Genomic DNA, 21,591 nt, shown 5'->3' with positions numbered 1-21,591 from the left:
CCCACATTATAGGCTCTCCCAGCACCCTTAGTCATTCTTTCATTGCATTGATCTTATTTTATAATTCTACGGTTACTCAGTGATTGTTTAATAACTCTCTCATCCTATTAGATTGTAAGCTCCATGAGGCCAAGAACTGTGTCTGCTCTTTTCACCTTGTATCCCCATTGCTTAGCATAGTATCTGCCATATAGTAGGCACATAGTAAATATTTGCTGAATGAACAAATGAAGGGTGGGTAGTTTGAAATTACTGTTACTATCTCATTAGTTAATCTGGCACGTAAGGTACTCAACAGATGTAAATTTAGTTAATGGGGAAGGTGGATGTCACAATATATTTTTCAAGTATTGGAGGAATGAGGACTAGTGAAGGGAATTGTGTGGAAGACAGCTTGAGCAGATGTGGATGCTGTGAACAGAGAATACAGAATACAAGATATTGGGAAACAAGGCCAGTGGATGGGAATTTGAACGTGATCTCCATTGGTGATAGACCTAATGTTCGTGGGAAAGTTGAATTTCTTTTGAGCCTCTCATATTATGAAATCAGCTTATTTCATTTTTCACACAGTACTGTTAGTCTTGGCTCTGTGAGGTGTTTTCTTTTTCTAGATTTGTTCATCTGCTGCCAGAAGGAGAATAAATGTGTTGGGAAATTACCTTGTAGTGATAGAGAATAATGTAAATCAGACATACCTCTTGGTTTTGCTTTCATTGATTTACTTCCTTTTTAATTACAAAAGATCTGTTTTTCTGACATTTAGGAAAAATTAATATTAGAGCTCTATGATTATGGTATATGTGTCTAATAAAATTTTTTATAATAAATTTTATAACAAAGTTTGTGGCAGGTTAAAATTTCCTAAGTGTTTGATGGATTTTTTGCTGAAAAGAAAAATATTGTGTACTCATCTACTACATTCATTCATTTCACTGATATTTATTATACAACTGCCTTATTTGATGAACTACAAGACATTGAAGATACAAAGATAAATATGACCAAATTCCTGCCCCAAAGCAGCATACGGTTTAGGAGAAAGTCAGACTGTAAAGCAAATGAATATTAGGATGATAAATGCTAGTATCTGGCAGCATAGAGTGCTGGGAGAATCAGAGGAGGGATATCTAACCAAATGTAGAGCTTGAGTGGGTGGGTGGGAAAGGGTAGAGATGTTAGCACATCATTTTCAGAGACGTTGCCAATTGGGCTGAATTCTGGGCCCTTTCTTTGGCCAAGAGTTGAAAGCACTAATGTTCGTTTCAGTCGCTGGAAAAGACCTGTGTTACTGTCTTATCCTTGTATTCTTGGGAACAGAAAAGAAAAATATCTGATTGCTATCATGTGGGCCAGAGGTGGAAGCAAAGTTTAATCCTTTTGAGCCAGATGAGTGCCAGTGCCCTAATTCAAGCCTTTGAATACTAGTAGCTGACTCAACTTAGCATCTGTAATAGGAGAAGCTCAGTGTGCAAGTATGAAAAGCCCTATTGCAAGTATGTTCAGTTCTTAATGCAATTAGAGATTTTTTTTAAAGAATGAAAACTAGTAACGACCCATAAAATATTCTTTTTTAGTTAGCACTCATATTATCAGTGGACCCTCAAAAGGTTTGGTTTTAATTCTGCTTATTAAAATAAGGAGAGTTGGAACAGTGGTTTCCCGGGTATGGTAATTGTATTCATGTGGCTGTGTGGATGGAGGATTTTTATTTACTCCAAAAGAAAGCATGCTTTAACTGCACTTACAAAATATTACAAAACTAATTGTCTTTTCCTTCATGATAGATGACAAAGTTCCTAAAACATTCCAGAATTCCCTCGTTCAACTTGGACTCAACACTATGAAGTCTGCAAATATATGTATAGGTCGACCAGTGTTGCTTACCAGTTTGGATGGAAAGCAAGAGGTAAGAGTCCTTTTCATTTCCTTAGTTTAGAAAGAATTGAGATGTTTTTGATTTTAATTTTTAGTTCAAGCCGGAATAAATTAAAAACTATATTTTAAAAGACCCTCACATCTATATAAACTTTTCCCTACTTTGATGTCTGCGACTATGCTGGGCGTAGCAGCACCTAAACATCATGATGTAGAGAGAGGCCTTTCCTCAGGAGGTAGTGACACACTCACTATCAGCCCTATTTCTCCTAGTCTATTAGTTATATTTCTCCACAGAAACGTTATTTGGGGGTTTGAAGGTCATCTCTTTTGTGTACCAGTGTTTAATTACCCTACTTGTTTTCAGCTGTGTTTGTCCTTGCTGCCATTCATCATATCTGAGACTCCAAGCCCAGGACCTCTCCTGGAACACTGTTGGCACCTTGGCTTTCTTCCCTGCTGCTGGCCCCTGGCTGCCTCTGCCAGGTCTTCTGCTGCTGCTTCATCTCTCAATGTTCTCTCATCCACTTGGGTCCTCTGGAAATGTTTTGAAATCTCTGTCTGCTGATGGCGTGCTTCCCATTCTTTTCATTATTCTGGGCTTAGACTTTTAAAAATCCTTTACTGTGTTTTGTGGAAGGGAACACTGTCAATGTATGAGCTCAGCCCACTAATTTGAGCTAGAAATCCTTGCTCCTCTCCCTTAACATTTAAATCTGATGAGATTTAGGTTCCCACCAAGCTCTTCTGCCCATTCCTTCACTATTTCCTGGATGTAGTTTATGCTCCAGGCTGGATTACCTTACAGTTAGCTTGCCTTCAGTATTTTTTCTCATTTCTTTCTTATCATCTGTTAATGCCTTTGTGTCTTTTCCTAAATCCACTTTTCAAATCTTCCACCATTTTTGCTGTGGGATCATTCCTAATCTTCACAAAAAGTGTAATATTTATAAAAAAAGGTTTTTGTGACTTGTGTCAGATTGTAACTCCTTTGGGGTAAGGACTGTGTTTTGCAGATCCACGTACTTGGCTGTGCTTAGCTTTCTGCCTTATAAATTAACGATATACTTGAATATTTATTTTCTCATATTTTTATTTCCTGTGTTCTGGGCAGGTCTATACAGCCTGGCCTGTGTCAGGATTTCCTGGAGGCAAGGTTGGCCTGAGTGAAATGGCACAGAAGAACATAGGTGTGAGGATTGGTGATGCCATCCAGGTCCAGCCTCTTTTGGGTGCTGTGCTACAGGCTGAGGAAATGGACGTGGCACTCAGGTTTGGCACTTTTCTTTGGTGACTGTCTGGAGCAATGCTGCCCAGTAGAAATATAACGAGAATGACAAATGTGAACCACGTATTTAATTTTGCGTTTTCTAGTAGCTATATTAAGCAAGTAAAGAGAAACAGGTGGAATTACTTTGTTTTTTTTGAAGAAGATGATTAGCCCTGAGCTAACATCTGCCGCCAGTTCTCTTTTTGCTGAGGAAGACTGGCCCTGAGCTAACATCCATGCCCATCTTCCTCTATATGTGGGATTCCTGCCACAGCATGGCTTGCCAAACAGTGCCATGTCTGCACCCGGGATTTGAACCAGCAGACCCCGGGCCGCTGAAGCGGAATGTGTGAACTTAACCACTGCACCACTGGGCCAGCCCCAGGTGGAATTAATTCTAATAGTAAATATATGTATATTTTTTTGCTGAGTAAGATTAGCACTGAGCTGACATCTGTTGCCAATCTTTTTTTTTTTATTTGAGGAAGATTAGCCCTGAGCTAACATCTGCTGCCAATCCTCCTCTTTTTGCTGAGGAAGGCTGGCCTTGAGCTAACATCCATGCCCATCTTCCTCTGCATTATATATGGGATGCCTACCACAGCATGGCTTGTCAAGTGGTGTCATGTCCGCACCCGGGATCTGAACCAGTGAACCCCGGGCCACCAAAGCAGAACATGTACACTTAACCGCTGTGCCACAGGGCCGGCCCAATCTTCCTCCACTTTATTCATGGGTCTGACAAGTAGTGGCTGACAAATGGTATGGGTCAGTGCCTGGGACCTGAACCCATGAACCCGGGCTGCTGAAGCAGAGTCACTGAACTTAACCACTATGCCATGGGGCTGGCCCCTGTAATATTTCGTTTAACCAGTATTTGTAAAATCTGTTTTTAACACGTAATTAACTATAGAAAACTATTAATAAGATGTTTTTCAAAGTGTCTGCAAAATTCAGTGTGTATGTTACCCTTGTAGCACATCTCAGTTTGGCCTATCACATTTTAATCGCTTGCTAGCCCCATGTGGTGAGTGGCTAGTGGCCTCCTGTGTTAGAACAAGCTAGATGTGTGCCATGTAGTAATGGACTAGGGACTCTCTAATGACATATGATGAGAGTATGCCCTGATGTGTTAGGTGAGAGGAATTATTGCTGATGGATATTTAACAATGTTTTTCATCTTGGTTTGCAGTGTAGTTGGGGCTTCTTATCTTTTTTACAGTTGTAAAGAAGGGGGTAGATTACTGTGAGTAGGCAAAAAACAAGTTTTAATTAAGACTGCTCAAGCAGAGTACCTAGTTGTATATTTTAACTCTGATTATTCAATCTAGTAAAACATCCATTTCTATCAGATTTTAAAATAGTTCCTCACCAAATACTAATTGTTCGAATCACCTTATCGATAAAGTATACTACCCATCATCTTGGATACTCTGTATCTAATAGGCTTTTGACTCAGTTTGCATGAAAAAGTCTTATCAAAATTCATTTAAAAAAAAGCATCTTTTAATACTTTAATAACACCTTAGATAACAATTTGGGGGGTATATTTACATTCTATGCGAGAATCACAAAACATTTTTCAGTCGTTAGCTTGATTTTAAAATGTTTTTTTCTCTTTTGCTACTTTTGTAGATTCCAAGCTTGAGTTTCTACATATTTAAAAACTGGAAAATGTTTTCAGAGCATTTAATAGCATTTTAACAGGCAATAAAATAAAAAGCAGAAAAGAAGAGAGAACACAGCATATGTTGAGCACCAGCTGTGTATTGGCACACACACTTTTTCCCTTTTTATTTTTTCATTTAATCCTCTACACATCCTGCAAGTTACCCATTTTCACCCCTTTATTTACAGAGGAGGAAATGGGCTCAGTGAGGAGAAGTAACTTGCCCGTTTATTTTATGGATTAGTTAGTAGTACTACTCAGATTAAATAGGAATTATCCAGACTGTTGTAAAGCAGTGCTGCAGCTAGCAGTAACCGGTTGACTGGATTTTTGATGACCTGCAACTAGCCCCACCTCTTGAGGGCGCAGCAGTCAGCTCATAACGGCTGCTTGTTACTGTAGAGGGACTGTGTATGTTTTAATTGCATCTTGGTTTTTAAAATTTCATTTTGAAAAAATCTTATGTTTCAAATGTGGCAGCAGAGTTAGACAAGGAACTTAATTTCCACTAAGAAAATTTAGTAATTTTAATTTGCTGCTTAAATCCTTCAGTTGTATCTGAAAAATTTTATTAATAAGGTTAGAGCTCCTTCTAGTGGAAAGAATTTTATCTGCACCCATTCTTTTTGTAAAAACAAAACTGGTTGAGTGGTTTTTACTGTTCTTGTACATATTTGTAAGTATCTTCTTTTCAGAGTTTAATAAATAGAAACAATTTAAGTGTAACTGGTTTCAGAGTTCTGTAAACAGGAGTAAATTTAAGCATTTGAGACACATACATTTGACTCATGAGATTTCCTGCTTATTCTATTTCTCTCTCTCTCTTTTAAAAGAACACCCAGTCAATTCTTGTTACTTGTGGTAGTTAATGTTCTATAAAGTTGCCACAAACACTGAATTAGCAAATACTGAACCATTACTCCTTGGGGCGCATATATATATATATATATATTCACATATACACACACACACACACACATATATAATATAAATATAAATATATATATATTACATAGATTGTAGTCTTAAATCCTTAAAACAACTCATCATTCCCCTAGGTTCTATTTTCTTTATTTTACAAAGAAGGGGCGGTTTAAGAGTGTTAAGTGACTTGCCTGACGCTACCCGACTAACAGATGCCAGAGTTAGGATTCAGATCCCCTCCAGCTGGCCCCAGAGCTGGAACTTTTTCTTCTGCGTTGCACTGCCCCCTACCATCTCCACTCTCCATCCTCTGTCATCTCTGAACACGAATTGAAACAAGAGGCCTTCTTTAAACTCAGCTGGGAAAGCGTTGGGTGGCCCAGATTTTTTACTTGCTCTACTCACATCCACAAATGACTGGGAAAGCTCTTCTAGTGTTGATTTTGGGACTGCAAATACATTTTAGCAAGTAGGTGAATTTGCAAATATGGAATCCATAAATAATGATGATCAGCTATATTGGTTTTGTTACTGATAAAGTGACTGAAGAATAAGGCTTAGATTTTGACCAGATGGTTTGCTAACACACCCCTTCCTGAGCTAAACTATCCCCCCTCCACTGATTACCAACAGAGCTCACACACTCTAGGCATCCTCTGCTGATGGAGGCTTGTTTACACATGGAGAAGTAGGGAAAATGCACATGTTCTGAGAACTCTCCAGGAACATAGTTCTTTACAATGATTTTTAGTGTGCCTACTTCTGTACTCAAACAAGCAACCTTCCTGGAAGACACAGTTATTAGTCAGAAGAAGGAGTTCTCATTTTTCTTAGGCATGCTCTTTCTTCAGAATAAACTTCCATGGCACCATTACCCTCCTTTCTCTTATTTCTACCTCTTCAGATAATGTACTATAAAGGATTTGATTTTCTTGAAAGATAATTTATAAATTATACAAAAGGAGTCAAGTAAGCTTTTAATAAAAGCCTTTCTTCAAACTAGGCAAGTTGAGAAAGGGAATGATTAATTTAGGCCAGTGTTTCTCAAATATTTTTGACTATGACACATCATAAAAAATGTATTTTTTATTATGACTCATTGTACACATACATCCACAGATAAAGTGCACGTATACAGTCACGTATATGTACCTATATACGCATGAGTATATAGATATGTGTGTGTGCATGTATGTGTAAAAAGTAATGTTTTACAAAGCAATATTTACCTTTTCTTTGTGTGATGTACTCTGACATTTTGTAGTCTATTAAAAAAAATGCTGAATGAGATTGACTGAAATGATTTCATGATCCACTCATGGATAGTACCGTATGTTTTGAAGAACACTCGTTTAGCCACTAGGATACCAAATTGCAAATCATATTTTCACAGCTATAAGAAGTATCTGAAAAGTGTAAATCATTCCAAAATTGTGTAAATCATTTCCAGGTTGTAAACTAGTTATTCTTTTGATTAGATCTACATTACAACTGTGTACATGTCATTTTATATTACATTTTAATTTCTGTTGTACTTAGTGCTGATTTTTATTTCCCTTTTACAGTGACAAAAATGTGGATATTAATGAAGAGCAATTGACTGGTTGTCTTCTGAGAAAACTAGGTGAGACATATATTTTAAATAGTTTTTTAAATTTTGAGAAGCAGGGTAGCAGCAAATAAAGTAATGTGTCTTTGAGGTCCTGTATATATAATAGTTTTCTTCAAAATAGTGTAGAGAATATTCTCCTCAATGAATTGATGTCCTTTTGAGATAGAGATTTTTTCCCCCCAGTTGATTGGCAGTTGAGAGAATATATGACTTGTCTATGGACAAAGTCAATAGTAGAGCTGAGACTTTTAACCCTTGAGCTCTTTCTCTTTCCAGTAGGAAAGTTATCATGGCTTGCTGACTTAGATATGCTGTCAGGTTAGTTCATTATTGAACATAGAATGGCTGATTATTTGTTTATATAGTTGATAGTATCCTAGATGCATTGAGTGTAGAGGATTTCAAAGAATCATCTTATCCTTCTACCTCCAGATAGTTTTCTACCAATGGGAATATTAGGTCCTCTATTTTTCACAACACTTATTTTATAAATGCTCCCATCTTTGATTTAGTTTTTTCAGTCAGATAGTTTGTTAATAGATGAAATAAATAGCTGTTTAAACATTAAAAGGGTGAAAAATTGTGCTAACATGTATATTTAATAAATTGTTTTCCAGATGGCAAGATTGTTTTACCAGGCAACTTTCTGTATTGTACATTCTATGGACGACCGTGCAAGTTGCAAGTGTTGCAAGTGAAAGGGGTAGACGGCACGATATTGAGAAAGCCTCAGAGTGACTCTGACACTGATACTCAGGGAATGACCTCTAAATGGTCCAGCACAGAAACCAGTACCCTTGATATATCTGTACAACTAAGCCAGCTAGATCTGGAAGAGCCCCAGGACCCAACATCAAGCAGTACTCCTTGCAAACCAGTAGATGACAGAATGATAAAGAAAGCTGGTGACATTTTATTGGATGTTACCCAGAGTCCTGGGGATGATGGTGGACTTGGATTAGAGGAAGCCACAGGCCTTACATGCAGTTTTGAGTCTGCCAGAGAAGGAAACGAACAACTTGTCAATAAAGAGAGGTTGCTGAAGTCAGCCAGCTTGGGAGCAAAGTGCAACACTGATACTTTTTATTTTATTTCTTCAACAACAAGAGTCAGTTTTACAAAGATTCGTACAAATTCAAAAGAGCAAGACAACCAATTCAAAGTAACTTACGACATGATAGGAGGCTTAAATAGTCAGCTGAAGGCAATTAGAGAAATAATTGAACTGCCCCTCAAACAGCCGGAACTTTTCAAGAGCTATGGTATGATTTCTTCAGTGTATTGCACCTCAAAGTGTTAAATTCAAACTAAAAAGCAGTTGGCTCATTCCACTTATCTAATGATCGCTCACCCTTTTTTCCCGTTTTTCTTTCCTAAGTGATAGGTATGGTAGGAGGTGAGAGTTGCTTTGGGAGAGGCCAGTTGAGAGAGCCTTTTTCTGTGCTTGGTTTCTTTAGGTTGTAATGTGAGTTAGTTGCAGCCTGTCCCTTCTAATTGCATACTCCCACAATTGTTTGTATTGAATCTAGAATAAGTATCTTGTCGTGCTGGATCAGCTGTAATGACTAAAGAAATAAACCAAACATTCGAATATGTTGGATAAAACTTCTTTGTTAGGAAATGTAGCTGTGTGCAGATCTCTTTGCACTGAAGCAAGTGGTTGAGGGAGTGACTTGGCTCTTAGGAAACTCAGGACTTCCTCTGTATAGTTACTGCCCAGATCCTCTGCATGTGTTTGGTGCCTACCATCTCTTTCTCTACTCTTTCCTTTTTCATGAACCTTTACATATATAAATGAACCCTTGGATTGGTATTTTGCTAGTAATGGTTATTCTGTTCTCTGAGACAGCTAGTTGGATGAAAATTGGGATTGGTAGCTTGCCTTTGGATGTCCTTGTTGTCTGAGCTTTGTTTTCTGATCATTGAACTCTGCTGCATGGGATGGGGCATGGCAACAGAGTGTGTGTCCAGCCAGTTTTTTGCCAATGTGCCTGGCCTGGTTGGGTCCATAGAGAGAAAGTCAGTGCTGGAGGTCAATGTTTGGACTAATGAGTGCATCTTTTTGGGGAGAAAAAAGAAGGTCTGATTCTTACTTTAGTTTTGTGATGCAAAGTAAATTTATATTTTATAACTCGTGTTTGAAGTCATATGATAACACTTATAAGAAACCTAGTAATGCTGAATTCAGTGTTCTCTTCTTTTTCTTCCAGGAATTCCTCCCCCTAGGGGAGTGTTACTCTATGGCCCGCCAGGTACTGGAAAGACAATGATTGCCAGGGCTGTTGCCAATGAAGTCGGAGCCTATGTTTCTATAATTAATGGTCCTGAAATTATAAGCAAGTAGGTGCATAATTTAATAGAATAAGCAATATTATTAAATATACTTCCTAAATGTGGTTTTTAAAAAAATGGCAGCGTAGTATTCTGTCTGGGTATTTCATATGTTGGAATATTTTAAATTTGCTTTTTAATGTATATAAAAATTGTTTGGAGAATAATTTTGAAAGTAATTTTAAGTTTTCTGGAAATATTTGAAAAGTGAGATGAACTTTTATAGACAAAGCTTTAAAAACAGAATTGGTCCTTAAATGTGTTTTATTTGTTACAGATTCTATGGGGAGACTGAAGCAAGATTACGTCAGATATTTGCCGAAGCCACTCTGCGGTATTCTTTATTTTTAGATGTTTGGAATTAGTAGTCAAGGCTGTATTAATCAAAGTATAACTAACTTTAAGTGTTAGTAGACATACTAACACTTTATGTGAAGCATGAAAGAATAGTACAGAAATAATAGTGATAGCACTAGAAATAGATTGTAAATCTAATGAAGCTCTGTCTAATCTGTTTCTATCTAATATTGTTTTGGAAGTTTGGTAAATGAGTTATTAAAATAGATAAGGTAGCAAAAGGTACAAATTTTCATTTATAAAATAAGTCACAGAGATGTAATATATAGCATGGTGACAATAGTTAATAATGCTATATTGCGTATGTTTGAAAGTTGCAAAGAGAGTAGGTCTTAAAAGTTCTCATCACAAGAAAGAAAGTTTTGTAACTATGTTTGGTGACAGATGCTGACTGTCCACAATACATAGAAATATTGAATCATGTTGTACACCTGAAACTAATATAATATTAAATGTCCATTATATCTCAATTAAAAAAAAATCACAAAGTAAAAGAATTAAGAGTGTTGTTTGATGTCATGTGACTTTGAGCATATAAATTTATGATTTTCTCTTTTGGGTACTTAGGCATATCTAGTATATCTAGTTCCCTTAGTGGACTGTAATATTTTAGTAGCCCTTCATGCTTGAAACTTTATTGTTTTTTGCTTCAAAGGGATAAATCTTCTATTCTTTAAAATGATTCTTACTGATTATTCTTTAGTTTAGGCTATCATGTTACATTGCAAGAAATGTTAGAATTTGGTCTATAACTTGGTCTAATGTAATAATCATAATATGGCTATGTCTCCACTATTGCTTTGGTATTTAACTTATCATAAGTACTACCTTGTTATCAAAAGAACTTCCATTTTTAAAGTTTTTTTTTCCAGTGATAGTAGGTGAAATTAGTTTGTAGTCCCAATACTGAAGATTTGAGAATCAGTGGTTATGTTCCTGGTTTGTTGTTATGTTCCTGGCAGTAGAGGCTTCCTCTTGTGAGAGAATGTTCATCTTTTTATGGGAGAATTAATCATCTTGAAAGTTCTTTTTTTAATAGGTAAAAAAAGGAGAGCATTTCTGCTCTTTATCCCTTCGACTTAAATCTCCTCCAAGGCACAACATCTCTGGCCTCAGCTTCTGAATTGATCCTGGCATAACAATTTAATGGGCACTAGTGAGCAAGTTCTCTCTGGGCATAGACTCTCATCTTATGAGCAACAGACTGTTCTCAATACTCTTCTTTTTATTGAGGGCAGATCCACTAGAATGTGATACTGTGAGGTAAAATTTGGACCAGAATTAACCTAAGGTTTTTCAGCTTATCCTATTGCCTTTGTCTTTAATATTATTAACTATATCCTAAATTTGATACGTTGCATTTCAATTAAAAAATTAAAATTACTTAGTTTCAAATTTTTAATTGAAATGCAACGTATCAAATTTAAAAATTAAATGTGTATTAGAGAATTCATTTTACTTGTTTGTTTTTAGGCACCCATCAATTATTTTTATTGATGAGCTGGATGCACTTTGCCCTAAAAGAGAAGGGGCTCAGAATGAAGTGGAAAAAAGAATTGTCGCTTCACTTTTAACACTGATGGATGGTATTGGCTCAGTAAGTATAGCACCAGTATTGATTCTGTATAGGAAGGGGTTGATTCTTAGTTATATGTATGTAGTAGCAAAAACTATTAAATATGTCTTAAGTTTTTGGACATCCTAGGATAAGGAAAAAAATATTCATAAAAACTAAAGGCAAGACCCATAAAGTAATTTTCTTCAGAAGATTTCTTAGTAACTGCTAGGATAATATAACCTGGCACGTATACACATTTTCTAGCATATAAAATAATATACAATAATAAATTTTTTTTGGTAATAAATGGTACTAACTTAAAACCTGAAGCAAAAATCAGTAAGGAAGATTTAGCAGTTAAATTTTAGAGGATTTTACTAAGAAATTTCATGATTGTCTTATTACTCATGTAAAAGTTGATTCTTTTAGGTCTTTAAGTTTGTCAAGTAAAAGGAAAGAAAGTGAGAATAATGGAAAATGTGTTTGTACAACATTTAAAAAGAATTTACCCGTGTTACCTGATTCTCTAATAGGGCATACACTCTTATGGTTAATGAAAACTATGTGCTAATTTTGAAAAGGAGATCCATAGTACTAATAGAAAAGAGGAATGAAGAATTGTTTCAGACTCCTGACAGCCGTTTACCAGAAGAATACACTTCTTATGCAGAATTTTAACTCATTTTTTAGAATCATAATATGTTAAAACCAAAAGAAATTTTAGAAATCATCTGGCCTCATGCTCTCCTTTTGCACATTAAAAAACTGGGTAATTAAAACTCTCTGGTTTTTACTGCCTATTGGTAGAAACTGAACGCGTGAAAATAACATGAAGGTTTGGTAGTAAGTCTGTTACTTGCTAGTGTGTGTTACAATTTTAAGAATAACACAAGAGAAGGATTGCTAGCTGGGGGAGGCTGAATGACCGCCTGGTTCACAGTCTTGTGGCAGTACCTAGGTGTGATCATCATGTCCCAGGTTTGATTCTCAGCTTATAAAGCTGGGGATTTCAGTGTTGTTAGTATATTGCAGGTGGTAGGGCCCTGAAGACTGACCCACAGTAATAACACTCACAAGGGACATGTGTAAACTGGATGCCAGTTTATCCATTTACAATAAGAAATATAATTATTAAGCTGACCAAATATCTTTGTTTATGGGTGACTCTTTTTTCACCCTGAAGGCAAATATATGTGGAGAGCTCTATTATAATTAGAAGGGTTCCTGGTGAGTAGGAAATTAGATGGAAGGCTCTGTGTTGGAGGATCTTAATCACTGTCCTTGCTCCCTCTTTCTCTGCCACTAGGATAGACCTACTGTAGACTGGTGTTCTTGCCTTTGGGCAGGACTGGAAGCATGTGACAGTCATGTTTTAGTCTGAAAATGTTTAATGGACTGTATTTGTCTTCTAATCTCATAATTCATAGAATCACTGTAATCCATGCATTTTCTGTTGGCACGTCCAGTATAATTGATTGGGTTAGAGTTTTCTTACATTGAATCACATTCCGCTTAAGCTTGTCTCTGTGAGTTTATACTTGGGTCATTGGAATAGAATGTTGGATAATTTCTACAGATGGCTGATCATGACTGTAGTTCTTGGTAATTTGTTCCAGATTTCATTCTCAGAGAATAAAAATTCTTATGTATTCAAGGGTGGCTGGTACTTGGATGTTGATTATATTGTTGTCTATATTTTATGGAATTTAAAAATTCATCAAAATAAAAAAGAGACAGTCCAGATGTGAAGAAGATTCCTTAGACCCCTGTGTAATAGAGCCTTGCTCTATTGAATGATGTATAGGTCATAATCTTTGCTTTCAGGCAGGGGAAAAGGACAACTTAAAACAATTAAACACATTAAAACAGCTATATGATAGGGTATTATATGTTATTATTCATGAAAATGGTGTAGTTAAGATGCTAGAGGTGGGACAGACATCAGTGTGGATGGAGAGGTAAGTTTTGGAAAACTTTCTAGGTGAGGGAGCATTTAGGCTAAGCTTTGGAAAATATGGGATGAGTAATTAAAAAAAGGGTTAGGGCTTAGCAGCCTGGACAGTTAGATCCATCCTTGTCTATATAGCCAGTGCCTATATATACGTATTTATATATATTTATATTTGTATTTATTTATTTACTTAGATTTTCATTTTATTTTGTTAGGAAGGAAGTGAAGGACAGGTTTTGGTCCTTGGGGCCACAAATCGCCCTCATGCTTTGGATGCTGCACTCCGAAGACCTGGACGATTTGATAAAGAGATTGAAATTGGAGTTCCTAATGCTCAGGACCGGCTAGATATCCTCCAGAAGCTAGTTCGAAGGGTACCGCATTTGCTCACTAAAGCTGAACTGCTACAGCTGGCAAATAGTGCTCATGGATACGTTGGAGCAGACTTGAAAGCCTTGTGTAATGAAGCAGGTGAGAGCGATTTGCTATAGTGAGTCTGTATTGATGGACTTAACTCTGGTTTATTTACATACTGATAATTTGTACCTCATTTCTTAATGGAAATAGCTAATTTTTTCTAATCATAAAATATATTTATTGAAAAACCTACAGAAAACTATAAAAAAGAAATAAAAATCACTCTTTATCTTACCTCTAAAGATAACCACTATTATAGCATATATCCTTTGAGACTTTTCCTAAGTGTACACACACACACAAACACATGTACATATGTGTGCATACACACGCAACTGGATACATTAACGGCAGTATTGATGATGACAGTATTTATTGATGTTGTGCTCTGGAAATTAGGGAGAAGTGCCTGCAGGAGGATCCAAATTTTGTTAAGGAGCAGCTTTGTTATTTGTTGAAATGCTGAAAAAGTATTCAGTGAAACCTGAGAATTCAATGCCTCAGAGTATGTGACAGTGATGTTTAAAGTCTGAAGATGTTTAAGGGCTGTTATTAATCAGTTGACTCTTTGAGTTTAAGAACTTCACCATGGCATAACTGTAATTATTTTCGAAGCCCTTAAGACCTGTTAATGTTTGTGCAGTTTTTCAGAGTAATTTCAACCATGGAAAATGTATTCAAATCATGGCAGTTTTTTTAAGCTATTGAAATATTTCTTCAGGCAAGTAAGAATTTACTGAAAAGTAGCTGGTAGTCTTTTTTTTGTTCTGGGAAGATGTGTTTATTTCTGGTAACCTCTAAAGGCTGGGCACATACCTCATAGCACCTCTGGTTTGCTGATAATCTTAGGTTCTCTGTATTTATTCCCTCCTCCTGTATGGGCGTATGTTTCTAAGTCCTTATTATTCTTTGGAAGAATTTTTTTCGGTTGTGGCATTCTGTTGTTCCAGTTTGTGACCTATCCCAGTGTTTCATAAGGTGCTTTAAAGAAAGTTTAACCCTCACAGGTAATAGAAGAAATGGAAATCTTGAGTTGGAAATTTAGTATAGAAATATGGTAACTTTTACCTCTAAATCATTGGTTCATAGTTAATCTAATTTAGTAGGCTTTGAAGACCTTTGCATTAGTCCTTTCATCCTTCTAATCTGGCCTAATGTGTGCAGGAAAAGAGGTTAGAGAAGGAAAAACAGGTAGAAAAAGAAAACTTGGAAGATATATTTAGGAGTCTTTGAATATCTTCCTCTTGGTGGAGAAAACCAGTTTGATTTCATTCTATTTGAGCATTTTCACAGTTTCCATGTTAGAGGACTCACAGTTGGGGGAGACTACAGGTTATGTAAACTGCAAAGCAAATATAAACAGTCTTCTGATATATTATGGTCTAGGGTAAGGTCCCTTTTTGTTTAGTTTCTTGTGCTTCGCAAGATACGGTGGGCTTGATCATGGTAATGCATTCCCTAGTGATCAAGAAGCAGAAGTATCAGTGGATAACTTTGCTCCCTTCATTCCATTAGGTGATAATGAAGAGTCTGAATTATTATGTAATAAGCATTGCTTTTGCATTTGTCCTGGCATCTATTCAAGGGTTCAATCTTCAATATCCTTTACCAGACATTTTTTGACTTTCTAATGTATTTCATGTATTCTAGAAGGCTCTGGGATTCTTGCTGTTCAGAAGCATATTGTCTGATGGCAGAAAGAGAGTTGTAAACTACTATTTATATCATGAGATGTGTACTCATGAAACTATGGAAAATGTAGTGACTTCCATTATGGAGAAAGGACATGCTATGGTTATATAGAAAAAGTGACATCTGGGCCTGGCCCCATGGCTGAGTGGTTAAGTTTGCGTGCTCCGCTTTGGCGGCCCAGGTTTCGCCAGTTTGAATCCTGGGCGCAGACATGGCACCACTCATCAAGCCATGCTTAGGCAGTGTCCCACATGCCACAACAAAAAGGACCCACAACTAAAAATATACAACTGTGTACTGGAGGACTTTGGGGAGAAAAAGGAAAAACAAAATCTTTAAAAAACGAAGGACCTTTCTTTAATAAAGGTTTTCATTTGAAAAAAAAGAAAAAAGAAAAAGTGACATCTAAGAAGAAGCTTAAAGAAAAAGTAGGAGTTCTACAGGCAGAATGAGAGGTGTGAGAAGGTGGCAAAGGGAAAACATTCTTTTATCTAATCCTCACACCAGTCCTGTGATATAAGTATCAGAAAGACTCGAGAGGTCTCACAGCTAGTGTTAAACTACAATTTAACTGAGGGTCATCTTACTCCAAATCCATTCTCTTAGTCAAAATTAAATCATAAAGGGGGTGGCTCCGTGGCCGAGTGGTTAAGTTCGCGTGCTCCGCTGTGGCGGCCCAGGGTTGGGATCCTGGGCACGGACATGGCACTGCTTGTCAGGCCATGTTGAGGTGGCTTCCCACATCCCACAACTAGAAGGACCTGCAACTAAGATATACAACTGTGTACAGGGGCGGTTTGGGGTGATAAAGCAGGGAAAAAAAAAAAAAAAAGATTGGCAACAGTTGTTTGCCCAGGTGCCAATCCTTAAAAAAAAAAAAAATTAAATCATAAAACACAGATTTTTGTCCAAGTGGCATAAGGCTTTTTGATTTAATTTTAGTCTATGAAGCTAAAGGGTTGAATCAATTTACAAAGTAGAAAATATCCATATCTTTTTACAGGTGAGTATAGTCCAGAAATTAAGCTGTGTCCTGAGACTTTCAAGGGAAAAGTGAAAATGTAATCCACATACTAGATGTAAATAGGACCATTTACTTTCATGGGCACTGTAATATCCCCAAGAACCCTGGGAAAATGGCAAGAAAAGGTGAGAAATTCTACCCCTTACTATGTTATATTTAATTGAAAAAATTGTGAAAGGATTAGAAGGTGGGGTGGAGAGAGGCCTCCAATCCAAGATAGATAGGTGTATCTATATAGATATATATAAAAAGGATGTACTTAGTGCATACAAGCAGTAAATGACATATTAACTATTGTTAATGTGACTTAGTAATAATTTCAAATTATCAGGTATTGAACTGATATTTTCCCCTAATCTAGCAATGAATCAGACTGTGAGAAAGTAATTTTTAAAAAGATTAGGGTTAAAGTGTCCACTAGGGAAAATATATTTATGTGGTTTTGTATATACTATCTTAAATACTAGTGTATGTTGTGTTATGTAGTGTCATTCTCTAACTTTATATAGCAGAATAAATTTTAAGAACAGTGTGCTAGAGTTTTTTGCAAGGGATTTTTCTAAAGAAGCACGGGGTATAGTAGAAGATGGATTCTGAGAGTTGGGCGGATCTGCCTTTAAAATCAGACTTGTGATCATGGGCAAGTTCTTTGTTTTATGTGAGTTTTAGTTTTCCCCATTTGTAAGTTAAGGGGGTTGTAGTAGATGATATCTAAGTGACCTTGTAAATATGACATTCCCTGGATATAAGGGAGAACAAGAAAGAAATGGGGGAAAAAAAAAGAAAGGATAGGAAGAATTAGAAAAAGGAGAGTGTGAGATAACAAATACTCAAGTTACTCACTAATCCTGGCCTGGCCTCAGCTACTTTCATACACCTGGCCTTGCCACCCTTCAGTCTTCTTTTTCGTACCTGTTTGTCTGAATGACTTAAACTTAGGTAGTTAGTCCCACGGTGTTCTTAGAAATAATGTTACAAGCAGACTAATGTTGATTGGGAAGTTAACTGCATTTTCTCATTGAAACAATTTTATAATTTCTGACTAGGGACTTGAGCAAATTATAAATTTGGTTAATTGTGTGACTCAGAGGAAAGATAAAACAACTCTAAAACTCTGTAAACTTTAAAAATAGTAGAATTGTGCTCAAGTGCTATTGAATGGGCACAAAAGTGTATCCCTCTTGTTGAATATACAAGGGCATCCCCGTATACTATGATGTGTGCATTGAGCATAGGAAGAAAAAACTCAGCCATATGGTAAATTTGAACTACCCTCCTAGTTATAAATACAAAGAATTGAACATTTAGTGTTACATCCTATCTGGGTTTAGAGGAGTTATTAGGGGATGACTTGAATGAACATTTAATGTTGCATCCTATCTGGGTTTAGAGGAGTTATTAGGGGATGATTTGAATGAACATTTAATGTTACGTCCTATCTGGGTTTAGAGGAGTTATTAGGGAATGATTTGAATGGCTCTCCAGTCTTTTAAAATGACTGCCTAGGGAAGTTTAAACTGATGATTTCTTTTTTTCTTTTCTTTTGTTTAACATGATAAGTTTCTTTGGGCAAGTGGTAGCAGTCACAATTATATTGACTTTAGAATTATACACAGTTAGAAACATTGTTTTTAAAAAAGAGTCATGGTATTGTCTTAATATTTAGAGGCAGTATTAGTGATTTCTGGTACATAATAGGTGCTCAATAAGTATTTGATATGAGAAATATATGTGAAAGCTGGGAGACATAATTACCACCCCACTCCCCTTGATAGAGTAATAAAAATGTTTATTAACCTCAGAGTTGAGTTTAGTTTTGTTTTTACACCTTGAGTGAGAGTCATCTCCTTCTTTCCACTGTTACCTGCAGAAATCCTTGCTCTTTGCTGAGGAAACACCTCCAAGTCATTATTGCTCCTTTATGGGTATACAGGTTTGCAAAAGCTGTAAGAACGTAACAAGGGGTCCTGGAAATTCCTGCCATAAGCCTTCAGATTCTTTCCCACTCTGAGGTCCTGTTCTGTGATTCTAGGCTCTATATAGAGGTACTTTATTTTATACGACAAATGCTGTTCTTGATCTAGACCAACCATCTCTCTAATTTTTGCAGATTTTTTGTAATTGATTTAAATGACTGAATTAGGTTTGGCGAATGTAGTTCTCAGACTACCTCTGATAGTATTGAGTTTCTTCCTAGCGTTTTTATGTGATAGTAATGTACTACTCCAAACTGTATCATTTAAATCTCCCACTCTAGCAGAAAATGAGTGTTCAAGTTTGTCTTGCAGGTATGTATAATGGTTCTAAATGAAACTTAAAAATGACAGATGATTTTGAAGGATAGAAGAGCCACAAGGAAACGGTTTTGAATTAATGATTAAGAATACAAGTAAGAATATAGACGTGTGTTTTTCCTGGAACATTTGCTTGCTTATGATTTGTGGACCTGTGTGTTCTTTGAGTTTTTTGCGTGTTGACTGTCAGATAGTTTTCTTTCTTGCTGGACTGCCTTCTAGTTGGAGAAGCTCTGCTCTTTTTAGCAAAAAGTGGTACACAGATGTCTAGTAAGAGCCTACATTGCAGTGATTCAGAATTTCATGAAACCTAAGTGAACTATGTTCCTGATTATTTTTGTAATCTAAAGGTTTTTGTTTGTGGGATCAAACTCCTTGTAGTATATGTTTATTTTTGCATGTTTTTCCAGAGAGTAGAAGATTTACAGTCTGTTCCATAGTTTATAAGAGTGATGCTTCATCTTTTGCATTGTGCTTACTCTCAGTTTTTCTAGTCTTTTATTCCACTGTTACTAAATATTTTTGTATCTTTTAACTTTCTCTCCATAATGAATATGAAAGTTGGAAATACTACAGTAGTGTTGCTTTCAACACTTGGATCTCTTATTATCTGGGCAGATAAAATGTTTAATGTTGAGGGTTGGGCGTGAAACTTATTTTCAAATCTTATGTTTTCTTTATAATTAATTTGTGAGCTAGAGTGTGGTTTGATATGTCCTCACTTGTCCAAAGGCCTGATGTTTTGTAGCTCACCTTTTTAAGCAAAGAGCAGCTGCATTTTGAAATGTTTTATCTCAAGTGGACAAGCTGTTTACAAGCTCAACTCTGACACATCCTGACATTTAATGTCTATGTTTGTATTCCTCCTGGGATTAGGCTGCCTTTCTAATTAATTAGTTGCATAGCCTTTTATTAATTCACTCAAAATTTATAATGTTTTAAATTAACAACATAGATAAGCATACCACAGTTTTTTGGAAAACATGAAATGTTAATTATGTAGCAGAGACATGAATTATATAAACTCTGCTGAATGTTAGAAGATGCTTAGCAACAATGTTTTCCAAATATAGGGATTTATTATAAACTTACCCTTCTAAGGCTGCCTGTGCCATTTCAGGAGAGTGAATATAAATAGAGCTTGATTTCTTCAAGAAGTGGACTCAGTCGTTTTGTTTACAGTGAAAGGAAGTATTTGCTTCACATCTTTAAGAATTTATCTTTAGCATCCTTGTTGATTTCACATCATTTCAACATGTTCATACCAAATACTTGGGCCTTGATAAGATAGCATCACAGAACAGGAAGAATTAAAACTCTTATTTAAACAATGATTTTATCATTATAACACTTAAGTAGGTCTAGTAACAATACTGAATCTAATTACTGTAACATAACTTTTTTTGAGATGGAAAATTTTATCTGTCTTGTACCAGAGTTCTGAGATATTTATAGCTGTTAGCCCTTCCTCCCACCCTCATTAGCTTATTTTAACAGGAATTTATGGAGGATCTACTATGTATAAAATACATAACAGTCCACCTCTCATGAAAGGTTCTCTTTCCAACATTTTCCACCATTTTTTGAATTCTACCAATGTTGTTTTCTAAGTTGGAATTAACATATTGATTCTGTAAAATTCAGTATTTTTTAATAAAGTCCAGGGAAATAGTGGGATTTATTGGAAAGCTTATGGTGAGCTCTGGATTCAAATGCCAGCACTAGCCTTTATCAACTGAGAGACATTGGACAAGCCATTTAACCTCTTAAACTCTGCTTCCTCACCTGCTAATAGGGATAACGTATCTTTTAAGAGTTCTTGTGAGGTTTAAAAATATAGCCTGGCAGCAGTGGTTATGGTTTATACAGGCCGTTGGTAAGTGTCACGTTCCTTTTTTTTTTAAAAAAAATTTTGTATTTTATGTGTATTTATGCATTTCTCTGGTAGAAGCTGATTTGAATTTTGGCAATATTCCTGATATTTTAGGAAGTACTTTGGTTATCCTAGTATAGGCGATATCAAGGAAAACTGACAGAATCCTTTACCTTGCTAGGGTAGTGATTTTCACTGAATCTGGATCAGTAAAGTCTTACCTCTCAATAAGAATATGCAGAGTAGAGGTAAATATGGCTTGTTTTGGAGGTGCCTCCCTGATAGATTTTCTTGCTGAACTTGGGAGCTGTCATGTCATATGTTGGCAGAATCATAGTCTCTTCCCTCTTCTACCTTCCCTGTCCTACATGTGAGTCTGCTGTAGGCTTGCAGTAGAGCAACAAAATTAAATTGATGTATGTATCACAGTTACCACTCTAATGTAATGTATTTTATAAGGGATCATATCTTTATTTATGATTATAGCTGGATAAATAAACAGTTATTGTGCATTCTAATATCTCGTAAAACAGTGACGTTTCCCATATGTTTTGTAATTCTGAAATATGAGTTATATTTGTGATGTTGGGATTTTTCCTACTGCATAAATATTATGGATATTATTTAAGAAATGGAAATTTTTTTTGTCAGTGAATTGGGTATCTTAATATTACGTTTACTATTCATTTGAAATGACTGGAGCTGAGTGGTTTGTTTCAGAAAAACAGGTGGTAGTTTTGA

General features: G+C 36.1%; 1 protein-coding gene across 9 annotated transcripts in view; it reads left to right on the top strand.

Annotated features, from left to right (window-relative positions):
• The window catches only part of AFG2A (AFG2 AAA ATPase homolog A), a 309,664-nt gene that overhangs the window by 2,877 nt on the left and 285,196 nt on the right, over positions 1 to 21,591 (top strand). For all 9 annotated transcript variants that reach the window (XR_011537212.1, XR_011537213.1, XR_011537215.1 and 6 more), the window contains exons 2-9: positions 1,788 to 1,909; positions 2,993 to 3,150; positions 7,307 to 7,365; positions 7,971 to 8,615; positions 9,564 to 9,693; positions 9,962 to 10,018; positions 11,515 to 11,638; positions 13,766 to 14,021. Coding sequence is in view for 5 of the 9 variants with exons in the window: in XM_070609147.1 (XP_070465248.1) it covers positions 1,788 to 1,909; positions 2,993 to 3,150; positions 7,307 to 7,365; positions 7,971 to 8,615; positions 9,564 to 9,693; positions 9,962 to 10,018; positions 11,515 to 11,638; positions 13,766 to 14,021 (1,551 nt within the window). In the remaining 4 variants the exon portion in view is untranslated. The remainder of the gene's footprint in view (positions 1 to 1,787; positions 1,910 to 2,992; positions 3,151 to 7,306; positions 7,366 to 7,970; positions 8,616 to 9,563; positions 9,694 to 9,961; positions 10,019 to 11,514; positions 11,639 to 13,765; positions 14,022 to 21,591) is intronic.

This window comes from Equus przewalskii, chromosome 2 (genome assembly GCF_037783145.1).
Source record: "Equus przewalskii isolate Varuska chromosome 2, EquPr2, whole genome shotgun sequence".
NCBI classification, from domain to species: domain Eukaryota; kingdom Metazoa; phylum Chordata; class Mammalia; order Perissodactyla; family Equidae; genus Equus; species Equus przewalskii.
Note: the sequence above shows the minus strand (reverse complement) of the source record. Positions and strands in the feature narration are given on the sequence as shown.